At 38.6% G+C, this 24,957-nt stretch overlaps 1 protein-coding gene across 4 annotated transcripts; it reads right to left on the bottom strand.

Annotated features, from left to right (window-relative positions):
• Nucleotides 1-927: 927 nt before the first annotated feature.
• On the bottom strand, nt 928-24,913 carry AFG3L2 (AFG3 like matrix AAA peptidase subunit 2). 4 transcript variants are annotated; one of them, XM_085220741.1, is made up of 17 exons: nt 24,700-24,913; nt 20,519-20,618; nt 19,974-20,042; nt 18,893-19,008; nt 17,873-18,025; nt 15,439-15,513; nt 13,798-13,922; nt 11,835-12,108; nt 11,064-11,201; nt 8,161-8,314; nt 7,333-7,440; nt 7,070-7,195; nt 5,902-6,012; nt 5,250-5,365; nt 4,185-4,385; nt 3,075-3,269; nt 928-1,925 (listed from the first exon to the last, which is right to left on the bottom strand). In XM_085220741.1, exons 1-17 carry the CDS (start codon nt 24,814-24,816, stop codon nt 1,683-1,685), a joined length of 2,421 nt encoding a protein of 806 aa, XP_085076867.1. In that variant the 5' UTR covers nt 24,817-24,913; the 3' UTR covers nt 928-1,682. The 4 variants fall into 4 exon arrangements, with proteins under 4 accessions (XP_085076867.1, XP_085076868.1, XP_085076869.1 ...); XM_085220742.1 differs by having other exon boundaries at nt 13,798-13,919; XM_085220743.1 differs by having other exon boundaries at nt 18,893-19,005.
• Nucleotides 24,914-24,957: the final 44 nt, after the last annotated feature.

The following is a 24,957-nucleotide window of genomic DNA, read 5'->3' as shown; positions in this document are numbered from 1 at the left end:
GTGATCGTGACTAAACTTCAGTAAAAGCTCTGTAAATCTACCTTTTCTTAGACAAGTCACATTTCAGACAAAACAAAGTTTACTATTGCAGAAATCATTCATTCTAAACTTTAACAGCAGTAATAAAGGAATTGAAGTTTAGTATTATTCAGAGTGTCTTCCTAAATATTATTTGTTCTACAATAAGGAATTCAATAGGAGCACACAACAGTTGCTTAATGACTAAAAAAAAATCCTAAATTACTCTGCCCTGTGTCCCTTGTTACCTGGCTTGCAATGAAGGAGGACATCATTGATAGCAACACCTTCATCACTGGAAAGAATAAGAAAAAAAGAAAAAGAAATCATTTCCATAAACAATTTACTTCAAGCAACTTAGGCAGATAGTTAGTCTGACTTTTCATAGACCCTTTTTTCCTTACCATCCTACTGCTTTCCAACATGTTGCAACATGGAGTCGGAACCTATCACTGATTAGTCCCTTAACATGCCCTCTGTTATAAGCCTTAAAGAATGTTATCTAGCAGAGAAGTTCAATTCCTTCACCTTCCTCTTGAAAAACAAAACAGAACTCAACTCCTCACTCTCCCCAGATCATGCTCCTGCCCTTTTTCTGGGACAGGGAGCCTGTCAGTTATCTTTTGAACAGCCGAATTCTCCAACAAATACACTCATGGCACACAGCAGGTAAACCAACGCCAATTACTACACTGAGACCACTGTATTTAACTAAGCAGAGAAAATTGTTACCTTTAGGTTAATCGAACCAGTATGAAACTCATACAATCTGGTTTAATACCTTTGGAATGGCTGCTTTTGCAATGTGAGAGCACAATTTTGCTACCCTAATTAATTTACCAAAGATTTAAACTCACAAAGTTTCATACTAGACTGAATTCTGCTGTCAAGAAATTGGCAAAAAACAAATTTTGTTCAGAAAAGTACTGATTTTATTGACTCAAACTGTATTTACACAACACATTCATATGTTCAATATCTTACAGAACTCCATAAAAAACTTGACCAATAAAACTGCAGGAGCAAGTTCCAGACTGAACCATGAGTACATTTTAAGATATTTGACTGGGTATCCAGTTGTATGGTCAATTTACTTGACTGTTCTTTGTAAACAATTTCTTTTAAAAATCAAAATGAAGGGTGGGGAGGAGGAGGAGGATCAGATCAAAAAGCTGACACTTCTGCAAAGCTAGTTACACTTTGCAAGACCACACTTTTGGCCAAGCATTAAACAGTGCATTTTTCTATGATTTTTTTGGAAACAAATCACATACAGGTATATTTTAGATGAATAATCAAAATTCTTTATTTTTTTTAGTAAGCCTACATACATTTGGAAAAAAAAAAAAAAGAGACCAGTGCCATGAAGTTTGTGCATGAATCTCAGTTCTTTCAGTGTTTAGGAGGTTCAGTTCTGGCATTTCACTGCAGCTCAAATCCAATGTATGTTTCTTCAGCTGACAAATAAAAGATGATCTTTTACCAGTGAACTGATGATACCACATACTGGGAGTAGAATATCTTTGTCTCTGCACAAGACACCACTCTTCCATCCATCTCTAATACAGTTTGGTTGAATAAATATTTGTTTGTTTTGGAAGTACAAACTAGGTGAGTTTATTTCTCTTCCAGAGTGCAAGTCAGCATCACCACACACTTGGCAGTTAAAATGGCATCCCTCCTCTGATCTGCCTAACAACCTGTTCATCTGTTGTCTCTTCTTTCTCTTTTTCACGTTTTTTGTTCCAGTCTTTAAGGCCTTCTGGTAGAGAAGTATCCTCATCCAAACTTCCTGTCCCTTCGACAAATTCTTCATAAGTGGACTTCTCTGCAAATGGTCTTGGGCCAAGCAAGTCTACCATATCGCTTTTATCAAGCACTTCCTTCTCCAGTAGTCGTAGGGCAACCTGCAATAGCAGTAAGTTATGTCACACAGAGTACCATCAGTTGTCTCTCTTCTTGCAAGAGTTTAAGGCAGTCTGGGACAACATTAATTCAACACAGATAAATTTGATAAAATAAACAAGGTGCTCAGAGTTTACTTAATACATGACTTTCCTTTTGTCAGAATTTATGTAGCATATCTTTTTCTTCAAATCCTAGTTAAAAGGCTTGGCAAAACACTCCTATGGGCACTGCTACTGTCATTTGCTACTTTAGAGCAACAGTCTTTCACTGCTGCCAAAAGGCTCCTGATGCAATACATTAAGCTATAGATCCAAACAAGCATTCTATGCCAAGTGTTATGAGCTAGACAGAGCAGCATAAAATACTAATGGATATAATGCGTATAATATAATGTGTAGATTCATAACCTTCTTGGGTCAGTGAGCGTTCAGTGAAAACAACAGTAATCTCTTTTAGAACCATGACCTACTAAAACACCATTTACCAAATCCATACAAAACTTTCTCCTTGTCAATAAGCATAACAGATAGATGCCCCCCCTGGAAAATGACCTTTTGCTGTACTGGGCTTTCTGGTAAGGAGGAAAAGAACATGCACAAGGGTTGCCTCAACTACAGCAAGGCAGATCTCAAGCAACCTGTGTGCATGGAAGGAAAAAAACTTTTTATCTGAATTTCAAAAATAATTCAGATGGAGGAAATATCACATACCTCCATTCTTAGAGATCTTCTTTCAGCCTAATCATTTAGAACCTTTGTACTGAGTGTTTGATATTGGGTTTTTATTGTTGTTGGTTTTTTTGTCTGTGTGGTAGTGATTTTTTGTTTTTATTCTTTGCTTTGTTGTTGTTGTTGTTTTCCCCCCTCTTCATTTTGGTCTAGTACATCAACTAACACTTAATTTGGCAGGTAGACATTTCTCTCCAACTTTGCAAATGAATACCGAACATTTTAGCTGAGATGCCAAACATGCATTAGAACCTTGAGGTTTTCCAACAAATATTTATATCTACTTATTGAAAACTTGTGTCACACTCTAAAAGTTATATTGAATAATTTTTGATTTTTTAATACACTCATTTTTGACTTATTCAGTTCAATTTGGCTTCTAGCTTACAAGCTGGTGTCTGAAAACATTGCAATACTCACCTTTTCTACTTCTGCTTTCTTCTCAGTCAGAAGAGATAATGTCCTCTCATAAGCAATGTTAATAAGTGACCGAACTTCTTCATCTATCATTCTGGCAGTTGCCTCACTATAGGGTTTCTCTAATACCATGTCTCCTTGACGAGGGAGGTCGAAGGAAATCTGCCCAACTTTTTCATTCATACCGAACTGGACAATCTGAAAGTAAATGGGAGATGGTGACATTTTAGGATATATTGATATCAATCTGGTAGACAGAATTGAAATTAGGAAGTCATTAACCCGTTGAAGAGAAATTCCACTCTTTTTTCAAGGTCCTAGATCTTTCTGGAGACAATATATGCTTAATACAAATGTAAGTCTATACTTACTATTTTCTATTTAAAATTGAACAAGAGACACTGATGACCAGATAAAAATTAGCATTGCTAAGGATTTCATTAAGTGTTTAACTTCCAGAACTGAGAAAATAAGCAATTTACCAAAGACCAGCAAATGGGTGTGGTTTGGGAGTGGAGGATAAGGTCAATGTGCTGTAAAGAGGAAGAGGATCTCCTGTAAAATGCCTCTCTTGCTCACCTTGTAAGCATCTTATTAAATGACAGAGTTTATGTTGATGCAGGAACAAGAATAAGCATCTACACAGTATATTGCTACAGTTAGATGAGTCACTACACTCTTAGCTGTGCTAATATGGTACAAAATGTCTTAACTGACAGCAAATAGTACCCAAGTACAAGGTTTTCTGGATTTACATACATGTCAATCCAAATTGGGTCATCTAAACTGAGCAATTTTAGAAGTAGCATCAGAGAATCAGATATACGCACTAAACTTATTTTTTAAGTAGAGTTTCCACATGTATTTGAATGCAGTGCAGCATGCATGTGCCTGCAGGGGGATGAAGAATAGCAATCAGCTCACTGCAAGACTACAATACAACAGTTGAGTCATCAGCATCTCTATACAACAGCAGCATAATGTTTAGTCACATAATCTTTTACTGAGATAGGCTTTTGACATACGTGATTAAATCATATCCTTTACAAACATTAGTGTTAAGTAGTAGAAAAGGAAAACAATAAGAAAAATGAGTATTACTCAAGCATATACCTGAGCATATGCACTCTGTGTCACCTTCTTCAAGTCATCTTGAGCACCGGTTGTAATTCTTCCAAAGAAGATTTGCTCAGATACACGTCCACCCAGTGTCATGCACATTCTGTCAAGTAGTTGCTCTTTGGTATAAAGATACTGTTCTTTGGGTAAATACTGAGCATAACCCAGTCCTTTACCACGAGGGATAATAGATACCTACAATCAAAATAAACAGAATGCTAAATAGTGTTTAAAAAAAAAAAGCGTTCGTTGGTTTGACTTAATTTAATATCACAACCTATACCATACTCACCCTTCAATTTTAATTCAGACATTACTTCCATTTACTGTTTGGCCCTCATTGTGATTTATTCTTAAAAGCCCTGGCTAGCTCTAAACTGGGATAACAACTACTAGAATATCTGGAAAAGAAAGGTAAGACCACTGTAATACCTTTTGCAAAGACTTTTTTAAAATGTGTTAATTAAAATTCATAATTCTTTCAGTAACACATACTGGGCTTTAAGTATTCCAGAACAGATATCACATTTCTCAATCAACAGAATTCTGAATAGACAGCTTCCATGCTTACTAATATTCCTCCTTTGCGCAGTAAATGGTAGATGAAAATTTTAAGCTTGAAAACTAGGCAACATTAAAAACACAACATCATAGCAGGTTTAAGAGTTTGGGCTGTTTTCCCTTATTTTCAACTTGCCAAGCTATGCAAGCTTAAATCAGCTTCTGGATGACCATTTTTGTAGCTGCATTCCTGAAGAGGTGTGCACCTGCACAGTCTGCTAAGATTAACCTAAACAATGCATCTGAACTAAAAGCCTCCGAGAAAAAGCAGCTTTCAAATCCGGCAGTCTCGTGGGAACATCGAGTCCCTCTCACTTTCCAAGGCCATTTTTACTAGAAACCCCATTATGCCCAAGTCAGAAAATATTTAAGAAAGCTACACAAAGTGAAATAAATCAAAATATAACATTTACATAGCCTTTTGTGAGATTACATATTTCAATGCGCTCCTAGCATCGAGGGAAAATATAACAATAGGAAAAAAAGCACTTCCTTTACCTTTAAGAGTGGGTCAGCATGTTCCAAAAACCATCCTGCAACTGCGTGCCCTGCCTCATGATACGCTACTGTCTTTTTCTCCTCTGGTTGCAGAACTTGAGTTTTCTTTTCCAAACCTTTATAAAAGAAATTTGATTAAATCCTTTCAGGCATATCTTTCTCCACAGGACTCCCTCATTTCCATTTGGAAACACAGTCAGCAATACTTAGATGCCACATATGTACTCTACTGAAGAAATTAAATATAAAAGAAAACTAGCAACTTTTATAAGTTTGTGTCTTTGAGGTTTTACAGTAACCTTGTCCCTTATTTTAAAGCTTAAGTTCTTTAGAATATTCAAATTTTTAATATAAAACATTTGCTCTTTAAAAGTCCAGTCATTTTCTAGATTTAAAGCTAACAGCAGTTAAAAGCATCGCTAAATTCAAACAACTATTCCTCCTGTCATTTTGAATAAATTAGAAACTGTCCTGATTGAATGTCTATTTCTGCTCCTTCTCCACATCAGAAATGGGCAAAATAGCCCAGCAACTTATTTTCTAAATCTTAAGTATGTTTAGGAGGGAAGAACATAGCCTTTAAGAAGATTCTTCTTACATAAAAAGTGCCTACATAAAAAGTGCTGATGAATGACTGATGTGACACACCTACCTCCAATCACTCTTTCAATTGCTTGCTCAAAATGCTTTTGGTTTATAGCATCTGAGAGATGCCGAGCAGCAATTAATGCAGCTTCGTTACAAACGTTGGCAATATCAGCACCTAAAGGCAGGGAAGGTGTAAGTTACTTAACATTTTTACCAATTTTCTTTGTCTATCATAAAAATATTCTTATCTACGATTATGATGCAGAAGAGAATTAAAGGTAACAGACTCCAAAATAATTCATTACATGTACATGGTGTTTTCTTAAGATAGATTTAAATACACAATGATGATAAACTTTAGGATCTTGCTCTTAGATAGACAGTTACTGAACAGAGCTTACAATCAGCAAGGTGCTGATTTGTACATCAGGGTGTATTGCACCTTCTGTAAGCTCTGTCTGCAACAGACCGCACTGCATTTAGTCTCGTTTAGACTTAGAGAAACAACCTTCCTACATATGGTTTGAGTACAGCTCAGACCCTGACATGAAAGGAATCATTTCAGAGACACACTACTGGCTTCAAGCCATTCACTTCTTGTTAGCTTTATTTATGGTAACGCTATTGATAGTTTCAAAACAAGCAAAAACAACATCACTGCAGTTGCCAGAGATGTTGGCAATCAGATGTCAGAAAAAGTTTTATTAAAGACCACAGATAGTGAAGAATTCATTATCAGTCAACACGGGTATTAAATGGATTATGATAGAAGCCAAGAATGTAGGCTTCCACATTCATTTCTAATTTGACAAAAGGTCACAGTACATTTTCCAGGGAGAAGATTCTACATTCAGAAATTCAAATTCCCCCTTAGAACGTTCATGCAAACTACTATGAAACAGTTTGCTTTTTTTGGTATGTTCAAAGCATCAAAAAACATATGAAAAGGAAGATCACACATACCAGTGTTAGCAACGAGAAATTTTTGGGGTGCTTCTGCTGAAGACAGAAGCTGATATGTTGTATGTCAACCTGACTGAGGGAGACAAACTTAAGATCCTCAGAAATCTCTCAGCTGCCCAAACAGGAAAAGACAATTTCACATTGTTCCAACAAATAAAATAAAGAGAGCCAGATTGGATCAAACACAAAAATAAAAAGACAAAACAAAAATCAAAAATAGTATCATAAAATATCTACAGCAGAGAACAGTGATATTAAGAGTTACCTACCTGAAAAACCAGGTGTTAGTGATGCGAGTTTTCTTGCTAGGTTATCTTTATCTAAGACTGTATCTAATTTGAGAGGTCTGAGGTGAACTTTGAAAATAGATGCTCTTCCTTTTATATCTGGAGGGCCTTTAAAAATTAAAGAAATATACATCTTTACTTTTCACAAGTAAATCAGTGTGCGTGGAGAATTTACATATGTAAATAGCTAGTGATTTTGGTAGCATTCTACGTAAGCAGAACTATAGTGATGCAAATAAACTTACCAATGTAGATCTGTCTGTCAAAGCGTCCTGGTCTCATTAGAGCAGGGTCTAAAATATCTGGCCTGTTAGTACCTGCCAGAATTACTACATTTGTGGTGGTATTAAAGCCTGTTGAAAAAATACAATAAAAATCTGTGTAAAGGTAACTGTCAAGAAGAACAAACCAACAAACTGTTGATTTTATGGGGCCACAACAGTACTGGCAGTTAACAAAAATGATCTTCAATAGTTCCTTTTTCCAGAATACTGTCCAGCTTTTCACAACAAACAAAAAATAGCCTTGGGCTCTGCCTTCTGTAGTGCTGTATCAAAGCTTACTTTATCTACAAAGGACAGCAACAGATTAAGTTCCAAGTAAACTGCAGAACCAACATGGTTAGCTGTGTGTATGTCCATATGCCTAAATATATTTTTAAAGACAGACTGCTATCACACAATTTTATTTTTTGCTTATTCAACTTTGACAAAGTCATCAGATGCAGAACAATTGTTCTTCTTCCTGAACAAGTTTTAGTAAACATCAGGCTGCAGTAAAATGAGTCACCATTACTCATTCTAGGAAGTAAGCACAACTCATTTTAGGAAACACTTGCTTCCTAATACAAATGCAATTTGTATTTAAAATGAACCCAGTGTTGGTTAATAGGTCTGAGAAGTGTACTAGTTCTTTCATTTGTGTTCCTCCCTCTACTACATCTGCACACTTACATCTTGCACCTAAGACTGCAAACATTAATGCAGTGATCAATGCAGTAAGTACTTAAGTCACTGAGGACTTATGATTAGATCCTTGTCACTGTAATGCAATATTAGAACTTAAATATTTACCATCCATTTCTACTAGAAGCTGATTGAGTGTGTTCTCTTGTTCACTTTGTCCTCCAAAGTTGCCTCTTCCTCTCTTCCTTCCTACTGCGTCTATTTCATCAATGAAGAGGATGCATGGGGCATTTTTACGAGCAAGAGCGAATAAGTCTCGAACCTTCAGAGGAGAACAGAATATGAAAGAGTTAGCCACTGTTTGACAATGGTGCCAGGACTGCTGAGGCAATGGAAGACACACACAAGTAACAATACCATAATCACTGACTACTGCAGTAAGATCTCAAATCACCTAGCCAACTTCCAGTGCAATACTGTTAAATTAACTTCTAGAAGTCTGTAAAGATGGCTAACACATGAGCAAACACTTCTCTACAGCCTGGAAGTCCTTTTTCCCTCCCCACAGATAAGATACTGTCTACCAAATCCTACTGTAATAGTTACACAACAAACAGGCTATAAGATGCAACATTACAATATTCTGCTCGCAAAAATATCAGGACTTCATTAAAACCAGTTCAGCAAGTTCACAGACCTGAGTGATATAATTGGAATAATCAGTAAATTAAAAAAAACCAGAAGAAATAAGAATTACACACAGCTCAGAGCTTTAATAGTTGGTACATTACAGACGCCGACTAGAATAGATGTCTCTAAAAAGAGACGTAGGGTACAGATGTGAAGTGAGGCAAATTTTGGACAGTATGCCATGTTGTGGAAACTCGTTCAGATTTGTCAGAGTTTGAAAAAAAAGTACAGAGAATAAAAGCATGAAATGTGATGAACGAAGGAAAAGCATCAGACGTTCAAAGTGAACTCCCACCTTTTGGTCTGAAAGAGTGATCCAAAACTAAATGACTAGTTTTCAGAAGCAACAGAACTAAAAGACCACACAGAAATGAAGGCTCTTTTCCAGCATATCCTAATTTACAATAGATTAAGCATCACTGATAACAGTCTTATTTACCAAATTCATAGAAAATGAAACAAAACCACTCTCTCACAATGTACTGAAAGGTAACCAGAAATTATCAAGTGTTGAAACACTCACAGCTGAAGCAGCAACTGTTATGTCAAAGGTATCACTTAGTGCTAAGAGGCAATAATTACACCTGCACAAGTCAAGACAACAAGGTTAAGCTACTTTGCTTTCGGGCTTTTCAGGTTTATGTTAACAGTTAATGACAATACAGCTTGAGTACCATTAGTATTTCAGGTATCTAACTTTCCTGGAGGATACAGATCTTCTTTTGTTACTGTTTCCTAGTGAAGTCCTTTCTATGGTAGGCTTTTCTCAGCTCCCACTCATCCTACTGACAAGATCACTATCTTCATACCTTTCAAACACAGTCACCACATAAGTATTTTTACCACCATGTTATCATTTCTTACATGTATTTCCTTGCTTTGTCTATATCCTTTCCCCATCACAGCAGTTCCATTTGACAATTTCCTTATATATTTTCAGTTTCACTCAGCATCCTTATTGGAACCTTCCCTCTTAAACCAGATTCCGCATTCAAATCTCTAAATGTCTCCTGTTCCCTCAGTTGCAGGCTCTGTACCATCCAGTGGGCCTCCCACCTTCTTCCCTTTTCTCTTTACAGAAGATCTAGAATTGCCTGCCTTCAATTATCATCTCCCATCTATATTACTGGAAGAAGTCCTTCAGAAAAATCAACAGAAGATACATAAGGCAGCAGAAGGCATATTCTTAAACAGAAGTTACAAACTAAGGAAGAAATTTGAGAAGAGCTTAACCACAAGCTTCAAATAAGTCCAACAACGTGAAAATTGCAGATTTTCAAGGCTTTAGGAACTTAATCAAAATTAACTTGCCTGTGAATTTTCACAGGACCAAAAACTGCATACATATATATATATATGGTAAAGCCCATTCCCTGTAAAATTTCAAATTCAAATCAAGATCCTAAAAAGCACTTCCATTTTCATGCTCAAAAACTGTAGCAAATAAATTTAAACTCAAATTCTCCAGAACAGCATCAGCCTGAAAATTACTTTCTGAGACTTATGATAAAATGGTTAAGAGTTTGGTGAAGGTATGAGTTGTTGGAAATAGGGCATAATTTTGGACATTTTAAGGAGTCCTATTTTTCCAGCTTTACAAAACATTTCCAGCAACTTGTTTCTAGAACATATTTAATCGGCAGATCTGCGTGTCCCCCATTCCTAGACATGAAAAGACAGACTTCAAACTGAATATCTGGAATATAGTAGTAAAAAAAAATTAAAATGGAAGCACTGGAACAGAGCTAACACTTTCCACTTAAAAACAGCTCACTAAAAATGTATTAAGGCAAAACATCAAAAAATGTAAGACGATATATTTAGTTACTTAAATCACCTGATCTCCAGAAATTAAAGCATTAGCTCCATAATCCACGAGCTCCTATTTGAATCAGAAACTTATTTGTGTGTCCCAGACAACTACATTTAAGAGTTTGACACTACAAAGAAAACAAAGGTCTTCAGAGAAATATGAATGATTTAGAGCAGAAAAAGACATCCCCATAGCAGTGGCCAAATGAGGTACGTCTTTCTGACCCAGCTAGTGTGTTTTCTTTGGAGCAGAGCTTGAAGAGAGCTTGGTTCTGTTTGTGTTTTTTTTTTCCCCCTCCAAGTCTCTGCAAAGAAGTAGACTCTTAAGGCCCAGATAACCTATAATCAGTACTGAACTACATTTCTTCCTTTTATGAAAGGCAACTTTATGCTTCTTGTATTTAGGCAAGCATCTAGTATCACTTACAGGGTAACCTGTATAGATTAAGTAACTTAAAGATTAAAAAAGTTACTGATTAAAGCCTGAATCTATCATCAAACTGTCCACCAAATTTGACAAAGACCCTTCAATAACCACCACAAATAAAACAGCAAGGCCAAAGACTTACTCGAGCTGGACCCACACCAACAAACATCTCCAAGAACTCAGAGCCATTGACTGTGATAAATGGCACGTTAGCTTCTCCAGCAGTAGCTTTAGCAAGAAGTGTTTTTCCAGTACCTGGAGGACCTGTCAAAATTGCCCCCTGCAAGAGAAACAGATGTTTCAATTCTGTGATTCTGTGATTCTGTTTTCCTTATGAGAAACAGATGTTTCAATTCTGTGATTCTGTGATTCTGTTTTCCTTATGAAAACAGTGCAACTATACCTTACTTACAGATCTTCTACATGGTAAAGCTATGAGTCTACTGGTTTTCCCTCTATCGCAGTAAAAATGGTGCAAGAAAAGAGACTGAAATTTCATCTGTCATTTAAACCAGCATGAAGAAAAAACTAGATACAGCATTGCCATGTTGACTCAGAATTATAGGACAGTGATTTCTTCATCTAACATTTAAAAAAAAGTGGCCCGTTTCCAACTGGGCTGCCACTACAGCATAGTCAAAAAGTGACAGGCAATTCTATAACCATTACAATACAACTATGGTAGACAGGTATCCTGTGTATAATTTCTGACTTGTACAAACAGATGAAATCTCTATAAAAATTTTTTCTGTTATAGTTATTCTGTTGGCATTTAATGTCTACTATTTTTTTTTTTTTCCTGAGTGTGAGAAGTTAGAAAGTACTGTCTACATAAACGTTCATGGTTCAGTTCAAATTCCTGAGGATTAACAAAAGAAGCAAGTCATCATCTCTTCAATCATCATTTCATTACCTTTGGAATTTTTGCTCCCAGATCCTCATATTGCTTGGGATTTTTCAGAAAGTTAACAAACTCCATTATCTCTAATTTGGCCTCCTCACAGCCAGCTACGTCTTTGAATTTGACATCTATCTCATCCTTAAGGACTTTGGCTGTGGTTTCACCCACACTGAAAAGTCCACCCATTCCACGTCCTCCTCGACCTAAGCCTGCAGGACCTCTTCTTAATGTGTACAATAAAGAACCAATAATAAGGATTGTAGGCAGCAAACTCAGGAGAAACGATCTGTGGAGAAAAACAAAAAACAGAAAGCCAAGCATTACACAAATCCATTACTGAGCACAGCATGTACAAGACATTGGTTTCATCATAAGCAAAACTAAGCGAATTCAGAACTAATACTCTAGCTTGCAAAGATATTGTAAGTGCTATTCTGCAAGATGTTCACACTGGAAAATAAAATACATTTGAGAAGAAAAAAAGATTCTGATTTACAGAAGTCAAACCAACCGAAAAACTTTTTCTAACTGTAATTAAGAGCTGAAATTAATTTTTCATTGCCATCCTCTCTTGCAACTGCTGGAAAATGTACACTGAAAGAATTAGAGGGTAATACATTCCTACTCTTGATGCTTAACAAGCAACAGTTTTGTCTTTTTCTTTTTAAACCAACATCATCAAATGATAGCAATAAGTACACAGAGAAAAACTGCATTCCCTAGTAAACAGAAGCAGCTAATTTTACGTTCTTCCCTTTAAAGATGAATTCACAGGACCTGTATGGAAATGGTTGTTTTAATCAAAGTGAGCTGTACTTGGTAACATATAATCAGGATACACTACACCTTCAAGCAGAAAATTCTCAAAAATACACACTCGCTCTTGGTCCCCTAGGTTGTTTTCTCAACTTCTAAATTTCCTTCTGTCAGTGTTTGTTTCTCTGTCCCAAGGCTACAGCCTTGTTCTGATTACTCAATTGCCCACCATCTCACATGGTCTGCCCTCCAACCTTCTAGCATGGCTCTACAAGAGCTGAAAATCCTAATACTGAAACAGTTCTCATTATCACAGTATTGGAGCACTTCATGGCTTTTTCTCTGGTAAGAACAGTTCACAAGACATTCTCTCAACTCTCAGCAATAATAAAATCCTAAAGAGACAGGAGTACTACCACAACTTCCCACACAAGATTTTCATGCTCTTGCAAAAAGCCCAGATTTCTGGGATGAAAAGGAAGAGCTGGATATTCCTACACTATGGAATTAAACAGATAACAGATTCTGAATCTGTGATCATACAGCTGCTGCTCAGCTATGAAAGACCAGTAAAGAATACAAATCTTCAAGTATTGGCACCATTTCTCCCTGATGGGTTAGTAACAACGCCATACATCAGATGTGCTATTTTTCTTAAACAACTTGCTGATTAAAAGCATGATACATCTTCCAGCTCCTGCTAACAGGCACGATAATGTAATTCCCTTTATCACCAATATCTTGCCTTTTTGCAAGGCCTCTGTCAAATTTACAGGCAGAAAGTGATGTCTCTTACAACTCAGTCAATAGACTGCAGTTCTGTGCCATATTTTGTTCTCTCAAAAATCCCTGAGCACCATCTCTGGAGCATTACTGCTGTGTCTTGCTGACTCCTGCTCTAGTCCAGGCCACCTAAAGGGCTTCTGCCAAGGAAGGGTTAGTTGTGAAAAGAAATATGTACGTACTGAGATTTTTGCACAGATAATGAACTGAACAGGTCCTCTGTTAACTTTCAGAAATAAAGCCAAGATGACTATTGTTGAAACTAGATGATCGTTGTGGTCCTTTTCAACCCAGGCCATTCTATGATTCTATGATTGTTCTGATAATACTGCCACCCAGTGTAACATAGGAGGAATTTCATACAACCCTACTTTAGAGACAATTTCTCATCAAGATACTTAAAAAAAAAAAAAAAAAAAAAAAACATGCTTCTTACCCATCACTCTCTGTTGAGTAGACTACAGGCAACCTGTTCTCCACTTCTATACCCAGGTCTTGCTGCACAGTTTCAAGATTTCGTTCGAAAGTGTCCACGCTACCGATATTAAACCAGACATACTGCTAAAAAAAGAGCAGAGATCACCACAAAGTGCCCTATCCCACCTCAGCTTAGTTTTAAGCCAGCTTCTAGCACGTACACAAGTAAATGTCAGAAGATAATCAGACCAAAACATCATTTTAAGTTGTCTTATAAAGTACGTAACCGATGGAAAATCTAAGGCTTACCAACTTGGACACTGTATTTGTCATTGCTTCTACAGAAACCACACATCCAAGTTTTTGTGCACTATAAGTAGACTGAAATCCTGGCCTTTCCTCCATGAAAAAATGGAGGGAGAAATATTTAGAAGATAATAGATAAACAGGTATTTAGAAGAGAATTACATAATCAGAATAAAACACAGCACTGAACCAGCAAGCACAGCAATCATACAACCTATTATTTCACCATAAGATCTCAGCCTTCCTGGTTAAGAAAAGCAATTATATGCATTTGGAATCCATATTAGCTTTAAAATTAATTGTATTCACAAAAGACAGTATGAAGTTATTATATACCTGAAAAACAATCCAGATTCTACTTTGAAACACAGATGAGACTGGGTCTGTTTCATGAGAATCTCCCCTTTTGCACCATGACCTGCCTGACTTGCCCTTACTTACTCTAATGCTAGAGGAAAAAAAAAGTAACCCTAAGTATTAACTGATTGAGAAACTAAGGCAATGGATGGTATGTGGGCTAAAGAGTAGGCGAGTAAATAAGTTGCACTGAAATCCACGGATGAAGTAATTGCTGCAGATTTCACTCTACCCTGGAGGGACCTGCAGTTTCAGAAAGTCAATTAAAAAGCCCAACAAAACCCTAAACAAACAACCTATCACCCATTAAGGTAATGACATAAAGCTTCTCTAAGCTATGAAACAGTAAAAAAATCATGACAATAAGAGTCAACCACCTGCACAATGAAGAGGTCTGAAGCTGGCAGAGACTGTGCTCAGAACAAAAGTTTTCACGTTTACACATATGAGCATTATGTTAATTTTTTGAAAGGGTCTCAGCCTGCAAGTATTATTCTTCGGAAAACTTTTATCTTCATCAGCCTATTCCTGGTTATGTTACAAGGAAAAGTAACTCACTGAAAAAAGTGCATTTCTCAAGAACGAGAGCTGGTAGTTTAGCTTTAAAGATTGCAGTATCAAACAGAAAATTAAAAGTTTCCTTATAACTAACTATCTAAAAGCAATCTGGGACAGAAAAGATCCAAATGCACGTTTAAGACTGGGATATTCTTGAGCAGACAGAAAACAGTAATTAGAAATACAGAATCTTCAATAATTTCTCACTCCTTCTGTCTATATATTTGTATTAAGAGCACGGTGCAGGAAAGGAACTCCTTAGCATAGCTTTGAGATATCTGTGGCAAAACATAACCATGTAGGATAATGTAACAGTAAAGCAAAAAGCATATTTTAGATTAAAAGACAATTAATGCTCCTAAGTCCTCTGCATCAAACTTCTTCAAAAGGCTACTTTGTTCTTTCTAAAGTCTTGTGTAAATGTATTAGAAACATTTACCCATTCATGAGGAGACTTTCCTGACACAAAGATCACTCTAACAAAGCGCTTGTTCACCACTTCCAGTCTGTCCACCTGTGGAAGGAAAGAACAAAATCTGTCACCTGTTAAAGTGTACAAACTCTATCTATTCTTCCATCACAGCTAGCACAGCTGCATACATCAGATATGAACCTGTTGTTTTCTAGCAAGAAAAAAAAATAAATCACATTGTAGATCAGGATGGTTCCACAAGACACCATCCGTGTCACACAGTTTTTAACTCTATTTAAGATAAGCTCAATAGTTTCTAAGTAAACTGTGCTGTTTCAGATGTATACAGCAAGTTTTACACTCCCACATGCTTTTGCTTGGTAGCTCTATTAAAAAAAAAAAAAAAATCTCAAACTAGCCTTAATTCTGATCATGGCCAGAAATAGTAAAAGCTCCTCCCCACTCCAAACTTACATCCTAGGAATGCAATTAACTAAGAAAGTCTTCTCAAAGAATTTATTTCAGTGACAATGTAATTTTACTTCATTAATTCCAATGTAAGGAAGCAACTACACAATTGGTAAACAATGAATATCGGCACAGCAGAAATCAGATGGAAACAATGACTTCATACCCTTTCTTAAAGATGAAAAAAGCAAAGAACAAATCCACCTTGTCTCAAATTAGAGGTAGAGTAAGGTAGTTAAACAATAAGTAACTATTTCAGTGGTCAAACATAAAAAGTGATAGGCCACATAATGCTAAACTCCTTCAGCAGCTTCCAAACGTAACAGAACGAGGGAAAACTTAACTCTGCTCTTACAATTGTTTCTGCTAGTATAAAAGACTTCCTGTACTACCACATTAAACACAGGAACATCCATAAGTTAACAAAATAATTTCTTTAAGGTAACAAATCAGAAACTAAAATCAAGAACCAAGCTGCAGGTTCACACATTAAAAAAAATGCTAAGTTTTTTATTTTAGGCTGGAAAAAATGTCAAATTCCTAGTTTCCTGTGTTTGACAGTGTCTCAGAAGGTTACGATTGCTAAGGAAAACGAAAGAGTAGTTTAGTTCCATTTCTTCTGCCTCTTTCCATCCAATAAATGGTTTCAGCAATTTTTAAAGTTTTAAAACTAATTATGGCTCTACAAGTTGGGTCTGAGCTGCATGCAGGTAAGACTTTCCTCATGTGAACATTTATGGTAAAACTCATGCAAAATACAAGCTAAGAAGCCACTCAAGATCTGATCTGACTTAAGAAAGCAAGGCTACCTGAACATCTTTGTTATGGACAGTGTGTAACTCCAGTGCTGCTGATGTTTTCTCCCCACTAACTGGTCAGGACTTTCATAATGCTCTTCTGCAACCATGGTTCAGACTTCACTACCTGTTACTGATAATTTCATTTTTTATTTTTTAACTGAGCTAGTGTCTTAGCTGCTGTATAAGCATAACCAGTATGGTTCCATTCCACGAGATGTACACATAGTTGCCAACTAAGAACAGAACTTCCAGATGCAGCCTGGGCAGAATGGTAGAAGCATAAAGAGCAGCTCTGCATTGAGCATTAAGACAAAGAAAGGTAGGACACAATCTGTTTAGCAGATCACAGCAACAAATGTACAGGAAACATGCTGTTAACTCAAAGCTCCAGGTCTGGAATGCAGAGGAGGAAGCAAGCCTGTGTTTTTCTAACCTGCAAGAGAAGCTACAAACATGGAAGTAAGAGAGCCCAGCTTTTGTGGCTCCTGAGGTGGAACAGGACTGTGTAAAACACTCAAAATCCTGCACTTCAGGGCATCACCAACCTATTACTCCAAGTGTGGAAAGATGTCAAGTTACACAGAGATATAGGACACTGATGACAGAATTGATTGCTCCAGAAGTAGCTCTACGTAAGAAGGAAAGAAGAAATAAAAGGAGAAAGCAAGTAAAGGAGACTATTTTATAATATGGTTAAGCTAATTCACTGCCCTTGAAAGGGATTTTTTCATTTCCCACCCTCACCTGTCTGTCAGCACCACTGCTACTCAGATCCCTGGTAATCTACTAATATAAGGAATGAAAAAACAGAAGTCCTCCCACCCCCAGTAGGGCTAATGGAAGCATTTAGGGTTAGGAATAAGTTTCTCCTCAGGGCACCTGGCACATCTGCTTAAACCATTAAATCAACAGTAAATCCATCCTGAGACACTGAAGCCACACTGCCTCTGAACTAGAACACTAGCTGTTCAACCAAGAAGCTCTACTCTGAGTTGTCCACTCCCTTTGTTTGATGCAAGCCTTCATACAACCACCTGGAACATCAGACAAGGAACTGATGAAGATGAAAGCTAATCCCTTTCTCCTGAGCTAGTTCTCACTGCACAGCTACAAAAAAATACAAACACAAGCAGAGAGGCAGAAAGGAGCGCCTACAGCACACAGATTTGTCATTTTGATTCCCTACTACTCACCACTCCTTTAGAAAGGTAGTTATTAACAAAGTCTTTCCAGGTGATTTCTCTCCCAGGGACCCTGAAGAAGAAGTAATATACAACCATCGTCCAGAAAAATGAACTTCCCACTACGTACATACGAAACTCCCTGACATCCCAAGGAATATCACCCTAGGGGAAAAAAGAAACAAATTTTAGAATATACAATACGGTAAGTAAACAACAGATTCCAGTATCTATTTGAGTTATCTTCTCTGCATTCAAGGTTACCACAGAGAACATCAAATAAAATTATATTTTGCCATATTAACATGTTTTAGTCGCTTCAGATATAACTGAGGAGTGGCAAAGTTGGTGGAAAAAATATTGTTCCACAAACAGTAACTGCACAGTCTTCATTTATGAAGTACTTTAAAAGAAAGTTCTGTCATCTGTTATATGACCTTTCCCCTCCATTTTAATTTTCCCTGCACTATATACAAAGCCTACAAAAATAACAAAAAATGAGGGAAATAAAGCTTACACACCTCAAGTAAAAAGAGAGCAATATTGTTATACTGTTAAATGCTATAATCTTTGTGCTATAGCTAATGACAGTAAGCATATATTACAAAATTAAGCTTATTCAAATATTCCAAAGTCAGAATGGCTGACAGTAAACTTGTTTAGCTTGTTTAACATTTTCATTTACATAACATTTGTCTGACATTTTCAGACAAAATACGACACTCTTAAAAAAGCCTGAGGCTCCACTACAGAAATACAAAGTATGAGCAACTGTATTCATATACCTTAACATTCCATTAAGGTTCCTGAACCAGTTAAAGAGTTGGATGCCTCTGAAGGTACATACAAACAAGTATTTATGAAAGGCAATGAGTGGGGGTGCCACCTAGAGCCGGTTACTACGAAATACAAAGCACAGGAGGCCTAAGAAGAACTTAGGCAATCAGAAAAATGTCCCTAGAAAGCAAAAAAGCACACCAGGTTACTTCAAGACAGTTAATATCAAAAAGAAAGATATTTTAAGGTCAAGACCTTCTGCAATCTGGTCCACCAGTTTGCATCTTCTTTCTTGCCGCCTTTCTTCCCACCACTGCTGCCTCCCCCACTCCCAGTCCCACTTGGCTGTCGGGCACCAGCTTGCTTTGCTTCTAAGGAAAAATAAAACAGCAATAAGCATATCTTTATATCTTATAGCAATCTCACTCTAGTTTTATTTTAGCTTTAACATTAAAGAGGCCTGCAAAATGAACTTTTATGATGCTTCAATAATTAGAGGGAATGGAACTACACTTTTCCATAGAAAGATACGCTAATTGGCAGAGACATCCCTATTATACAGTTTTGAGCAGCAGTGGAGTCTGTTAACTGTATACCTGATGACACTTTGACCCTGAGAATCGAAAAATGCCACAAATATAACAAAGCACATTATGGAGACTGTGTGAAATGTATTTCTCCTACACTAATCCAAGACGTGCAAGATTATCCTTAGCTTAAAAAAAAAAAACAAAAACCAACACATGCAAAGAAATCTTCACAAACTCTAAGCAACGCTACCTCCCAGAATTCACCTCCCCCAGTCATAATATGCTCTTCTTGAAGTTCAGACTTTACTGATACCACAGGTTGGAGCCCTGTTTAACACTCCAGAGACAAGCGCAGCACAGCACCACGCTGCCACACCAACTCCTCCTTATATGTGCTTGGTTCTGAGCTGAAGAATTGGTTCTGGATTCCCACCCAGAACAACAGTTCTGGCTATTCCATTCAACAGAAACTGTTCTAGCTTGGTGAAAGAAAGTTTGAGAACCAAACACACAAAATATCTGAATGCGTGACTATACCAACTAATGGGAAACAGGAAAACTAGAATTTAAGGACAAGCACTTCAACAAGAGAATGAGAGAAAATGGGTATTATTTCAGAAGATACACAATGCACGAAAGTAGAATGACATTTTTAAAAAGTCAATTTGTACTTTCAAACTAATCTGGTAGAGAAATATATTCCCTGAAAAATAAACAAAAAAAGCCAAACCCAATGTTCAGCTAGAATCTAATGTAATGAATATACATCCTAAAAAAGGGAAGTGAAATCAAATGGTTATTTGTACCTTTTGTTTCTCCAGCTGAACCTTTAGTTCCATTTGGTTTCTTCCCATTGGGAAAATATTTTTCAAATCCTATCAAGAGTTAAAAAAGCAAATAATTGTTTTTTAGTTTACAAATCTAACATTACATTTCAGTAGTCACAAGTTGAGTGTATACAATGTAAAAAAAGAAGTAAGCAATACATTAACTGCAGAATATGGCCTTGTTCTTGTCCATTTGCTGAAGAGCTCTATCAGATTTCCATAAATATATCTTATACTATTGATACTGAAAAACTCAGTATCAAAAACTTTAATAGCTTAAAGCTGTCCTTTAAACCAGAGACACACAAGCTTAGCTCAACAGCAAATGGTGTTGCACAGTGTTAAGTTGGGCAAACTGCAGTCAGCTCTGTTTATGGCTAAAAATACTGTAAATCACTGCTCCACCTCAGGATTAATGGCTGATTAATAAAAGAGCTTACTGCCCTCTACACAATAAACTTAAGTAGCACATGAGCATCGTCCTCAGCAGCCTGCTTCACTCCAGCGATCAAAGTTGCAGTCACCTTTGGGAGGTTGTGAGAAGAGCCTTCTGCAAGCAGCAATGACACTTGCCAAGACTGTCCTTCTGTCGGTCGTAAAGCCGGTGGAAGTACTTTCACAAAGCTGAAAGATGAAAAATAAACGTAAGCAGCCAGAAAGAAATGATGTGCACAATGCTGAGGCACTTTTTGTGAAATAACTGCAACCCTTTCCCTGTTGCTAAGATCCCCTCGAAACCAAAAGGAATGCATCAGACAATACCTATGTCCAGCTAAGAAACCAACACGGAGAGGAGTGATGCTTTAAAGAGTAGACCCAAACTCCTGCGTAGTACAGATCCACGTTAAACTACTACAGCTTAAGCCAATAAGATTGTCTAGTGATATTTGCCATTTAAGTGCAATGAAGGAAATACATTTTAAAGTATTTGGTTACAATATCTAAAGCTTTCTTTTAAAAATGGAGTAGAGTGTAATGTTATCACACAGTTCAAGCTCCCTTTCTTCAAGAACATATTTTAGGTAAAAGAAAATCCAAGCTTTTCCCCCTCACTTCCAAAAAGATGTTCATATCAAGACTTCCCCACAGACCAAACACCAATAAAAACTATCTCTGCCTCCATTTCCTTTTGTCCCAAAGGGGTGCTCGGACTCCTGTTATTTTGGATCAGAAGTTATGTATATGAGAATGAGTAGAAAAAAAAAAATATATCAGAGGAAGGTCCTGAAAACTTGAAAACTCACGGTACTCAGACAAGACAGCAAACATCCATCTAGTCTAAAAAAGCCTGGGACTACATCTATGAAGTAAACCTCAAAATTAGGATCCCCATAACAGTTGTAAAAATTGGAATATAGCAGTTTTAAACAAAACCTGTGCATTAAGAAAAACACGAAGGGTACTGGATTCCACACCCAAATTACTCAAGGAACACCGGCATATTGCCACTTCTGATTCTCTACAAGTCTTCTGCCTGGGAGCTTATTAACTGAAGAAACAGACCAGACCTACTGTGAGCAGTCATCCACTTCCACCTGCTGGAACCAAGAAGAATGCCAAAATGTCTTTGTAGCTTGCTTTTGAGATAGACTGTGCTAAGAAGAATTCTTTGGCTGTTTGATGCAGCCATTGCAGATCCTTGAAAAAAAATGTGATTCTGGAAATTCAGAAGGATATTTTTCATGTAATGCACACACAACATGAGTAGCCTGGAGAACAGCTTATCTAGAGAGCAGCTTCCAAGGTCAATACGCTCTCACCTCCACGAGCAATAGCAGATGTGCTCCTGGAAGAGGCTTTGAGACAACTGGGATGAATCTCTATAGGCAAGAAAAAAAAAAAAAAAAAAAAGAAAAATAGAGCCCATCACTGATCAACCTATCTTTATTTCAAATGCCAACAGTGAATGCAGCAACAGATGAAACTGAAAGCCATGTCCAAAATACTGGGCTTCTGTTCTATGTCACTGGCCTCCTATAATAACAAAAAATTAAGATTTATTCCACAAGCTCAGATTGTTTTAACTGGAATGAACGTTACTGGACACTCCCGTCTCATTAGAAATAAAAGGTAACTGCTTGTTTTAAATGAAAGTCTGAGTAAGCCAAATCCAATTGCCTGGCATGGAAAGGCCAGCATTGGCTTATTACAGCCTTAATTCACATTTTTATCAGATTTCAAGTTAGAGAGGGAGGGAGGCCTGCAGGAAGAGGGAAGAAGTAGCTGACACAGCTTTGGGGGCAGACCTGATGAATACAACTGGTTTATTGCTGGACATTCTCGAGAGATCCCAAGATCTATGAGTAATAACTTGACAGCCAACTATACATTTATTATGCAGAAGTGAGTGTTTTAAAGTTGATTTTGTGAGAAAAGGAAAGAACCACCATTACAGCACATTCAGTACGTCACCTGACTGACTGACAGCACACTTTTATTCTACCTACTGACTCATCAAAACCTATTCCCTGCAAACGCAGTTTCCTTTCACCATCTCATTCCAGAAAAGCAGAAGTTTGTAGAACCACACTGCAATGGTAATGAACACTTGGGGTTATTCTTTGACAAGGTAAATCACCAAGATGAAAGCTGATCGAATCGATTCTGATACAAGAGCTGTCCTCAAGCTGGCTGCCTGTGAAATGCCACAGCAACCTCAGAAATTGGAAGCACACCCACTGCCCAAGGACAGGGAAGGCAAACAGCACACGTTTTGACAGGATGCTTAGGTAGCACAGGGGCTGTTCTGGGCTAGGTACCAGGAAACTGCCCAGCTTCTCCCAGTCAGAGATGAAAGTACTGTCACAGCAGAGAAAGAACATGCACACGTGCCATAATATATATATATATATTTCGGGTAAATGTGACATCTTTCTAAAAATCAAGACTAGTTTAAATAGAAATTCAAGACAAGCAAGTTTGAAGCATACAGAAGTCAGTTTTACAACTGAAATACCTAAGTGAGGCGACAGTGCCAATGCTCCTGAGTATAATAAACACAGGATCTGTAGCACCTTCTGAAGGAACTTCTCCACAATTCCAACCTTAAATAAAATATATAATTTAAAAGAAAGCAGAACTACTAATTTTGCAGAATCACTGTGACCATAATCCATCTTTGTCTGCCTTACATCAAGGATACCCAAGGCAAGAACAGAAAAGCCACACTAAGTTATGTAAATAAAGGATTAAAAACACAGTAATTCAGGAAAGTTACAAGTGTAAAACTTTATCCATATACAAGTTCCAATTTGTGGTTCTTAAAGAAAGAAAATGCAGTCGCAAATTATCTCCATTATCTAACCGTAACTGAAATGCTACATAGGAGCACAGCGAAGAAAAGAAACCAAGCTGGCAATAAATAAATAAATCTAGTTTCAGGTAAGTTACTTATCTTGTTTTGCTACCCATAGAAACACATGGATGCTGGAATGAACACGAAGTTCTCTCCATAGCATAGATACAGAATCATAGCAACTTTAAGGTTGGAAAAGACCACTAAGATCATCTAGTCCAACATCAACCCATCCTCACCATGTCTGCTAACCCATGTCCCCGAGTGCCACACCCACATGGTTACTGAACGCTTCCTAGGGACAGTCACTCCTGGGCAGCCTGGGACATTACCTCCCTGGGCAGCCTGTGCCACGGCCTCATCACAATTTTCACTAATATCCAACTTGAATCTCCCCTGGAGCAACTTGAGGCCATTCCTTCTTGTCTTACTGCTAGTTATCTGGGAAAAGATGCTGACCCCCACCTCACCACAACCTCCCTTCAGGCCGCTGCAGGTAGTAATGTCACCCCTCAGCCTCCTCTTCTCCAGACCAAACAATCCCAGCTCCCTCAGCCGTCCCTCATAGGATCTGTGCTCCAGAACCCTCACAGCTTTGTTGCCCTTCTCTGGACATGCTCCAGAGCCTCGATGTCTTTCTTGCAGTGAGGGGTCCAAAACTGTACACAGCATTCGAGATGTGGCCCCATCACTGCTGAGTACAGAGGGCTGACCACCTCTCTGCTCCTATACTATTTCTTCATTCCCAGTAAGAATCCATTATGCTCTACAGACAGTAATGAGAAGCAGTCTTTAGACAAACCAGCAGCACTGCTGTTTTATTTTTCTCCTCCTCACCATGACCACACAAACACAATTCTAACATTTAAACTAGAACCTCACTAATCGTTAGGACAAGTCACTAACACCCTGCACGCGTTCCTCTCAGAACCACTCCCCTCCGTACGGACAGTCCAGCAAACAAGGAGCCGCAGCAGCTCTCCCAGCTCAGATCCAGCACCTCGCCTAAGCTATCGCTGACGCAGGACAGAAACAGCCACCTTCTCCCAAGCGCTAACGCAGACCCGTAGGCAGTTCCTCCGTGAGCCGAGGCCGAGCAGGGTAACGCCCACCCTACGACCGAGCCGCCGTACGAAGGGCTGACGGCCGCCCAGCACCGCTCAGCACTCACCGCCCGCCTCAAGGCTCCCAACCCGCACCGCGGTGTCAGCTCACCGGGCTGACCTCGCACCCGCCGCTGAAGGTTCCCCCGCCGGGGCCCTGCCGCCGCTTCCGGCTCCGTATTTACGCCCGTTCCCCGGCCCCGCAACGTGCCGAGGGCCGGCACCGGGCAAACGCGGGCCGCCCTCCGCGGGCCACCGACGGGCCCGCGCGTACACAGAGCCGCCCTGCCCGCGGGCCGTCGCTCACCTGTGCCGGGCGGGGCCGCGGCGGCGGCAGGCCTCTCCCGCACAGCAGCTGCCGCAGCAGCACCCCGGGCAGCCGCCACCGGCCGCCCAGCGCCAGCAGCAGGTAGCGCTGCGCCATAGCCCCGACGGCCGTCCCGTGGCCGCCGCTCCGCCGTCGCGCCGCCGCTCCGCCCCCGCGCGCTACGTCCGCCTCCCGGCGTCATCGCGTCACTTCCGGCGGCCGCGGAAGACGGTCTGCGCGAAGCTCCGCCTGAGGGAG

This window comes from Meleagris gallopavo, chromosome 3 (genome assembly GCF_905368555.1).
Source record: "Meleagris gallopavo chromosome 3, MGAL_WU_HG_1.1, whole genome shotgun sequence".
NCBI lineage: Eukaryota > Metazoa > Chordata > Aves > Galliformes > Phasianidae > Meleagris > Meleagris gallopavo.
This window is presented reverse-complemented; position numbering and strand designations above follow the sequence as displayed.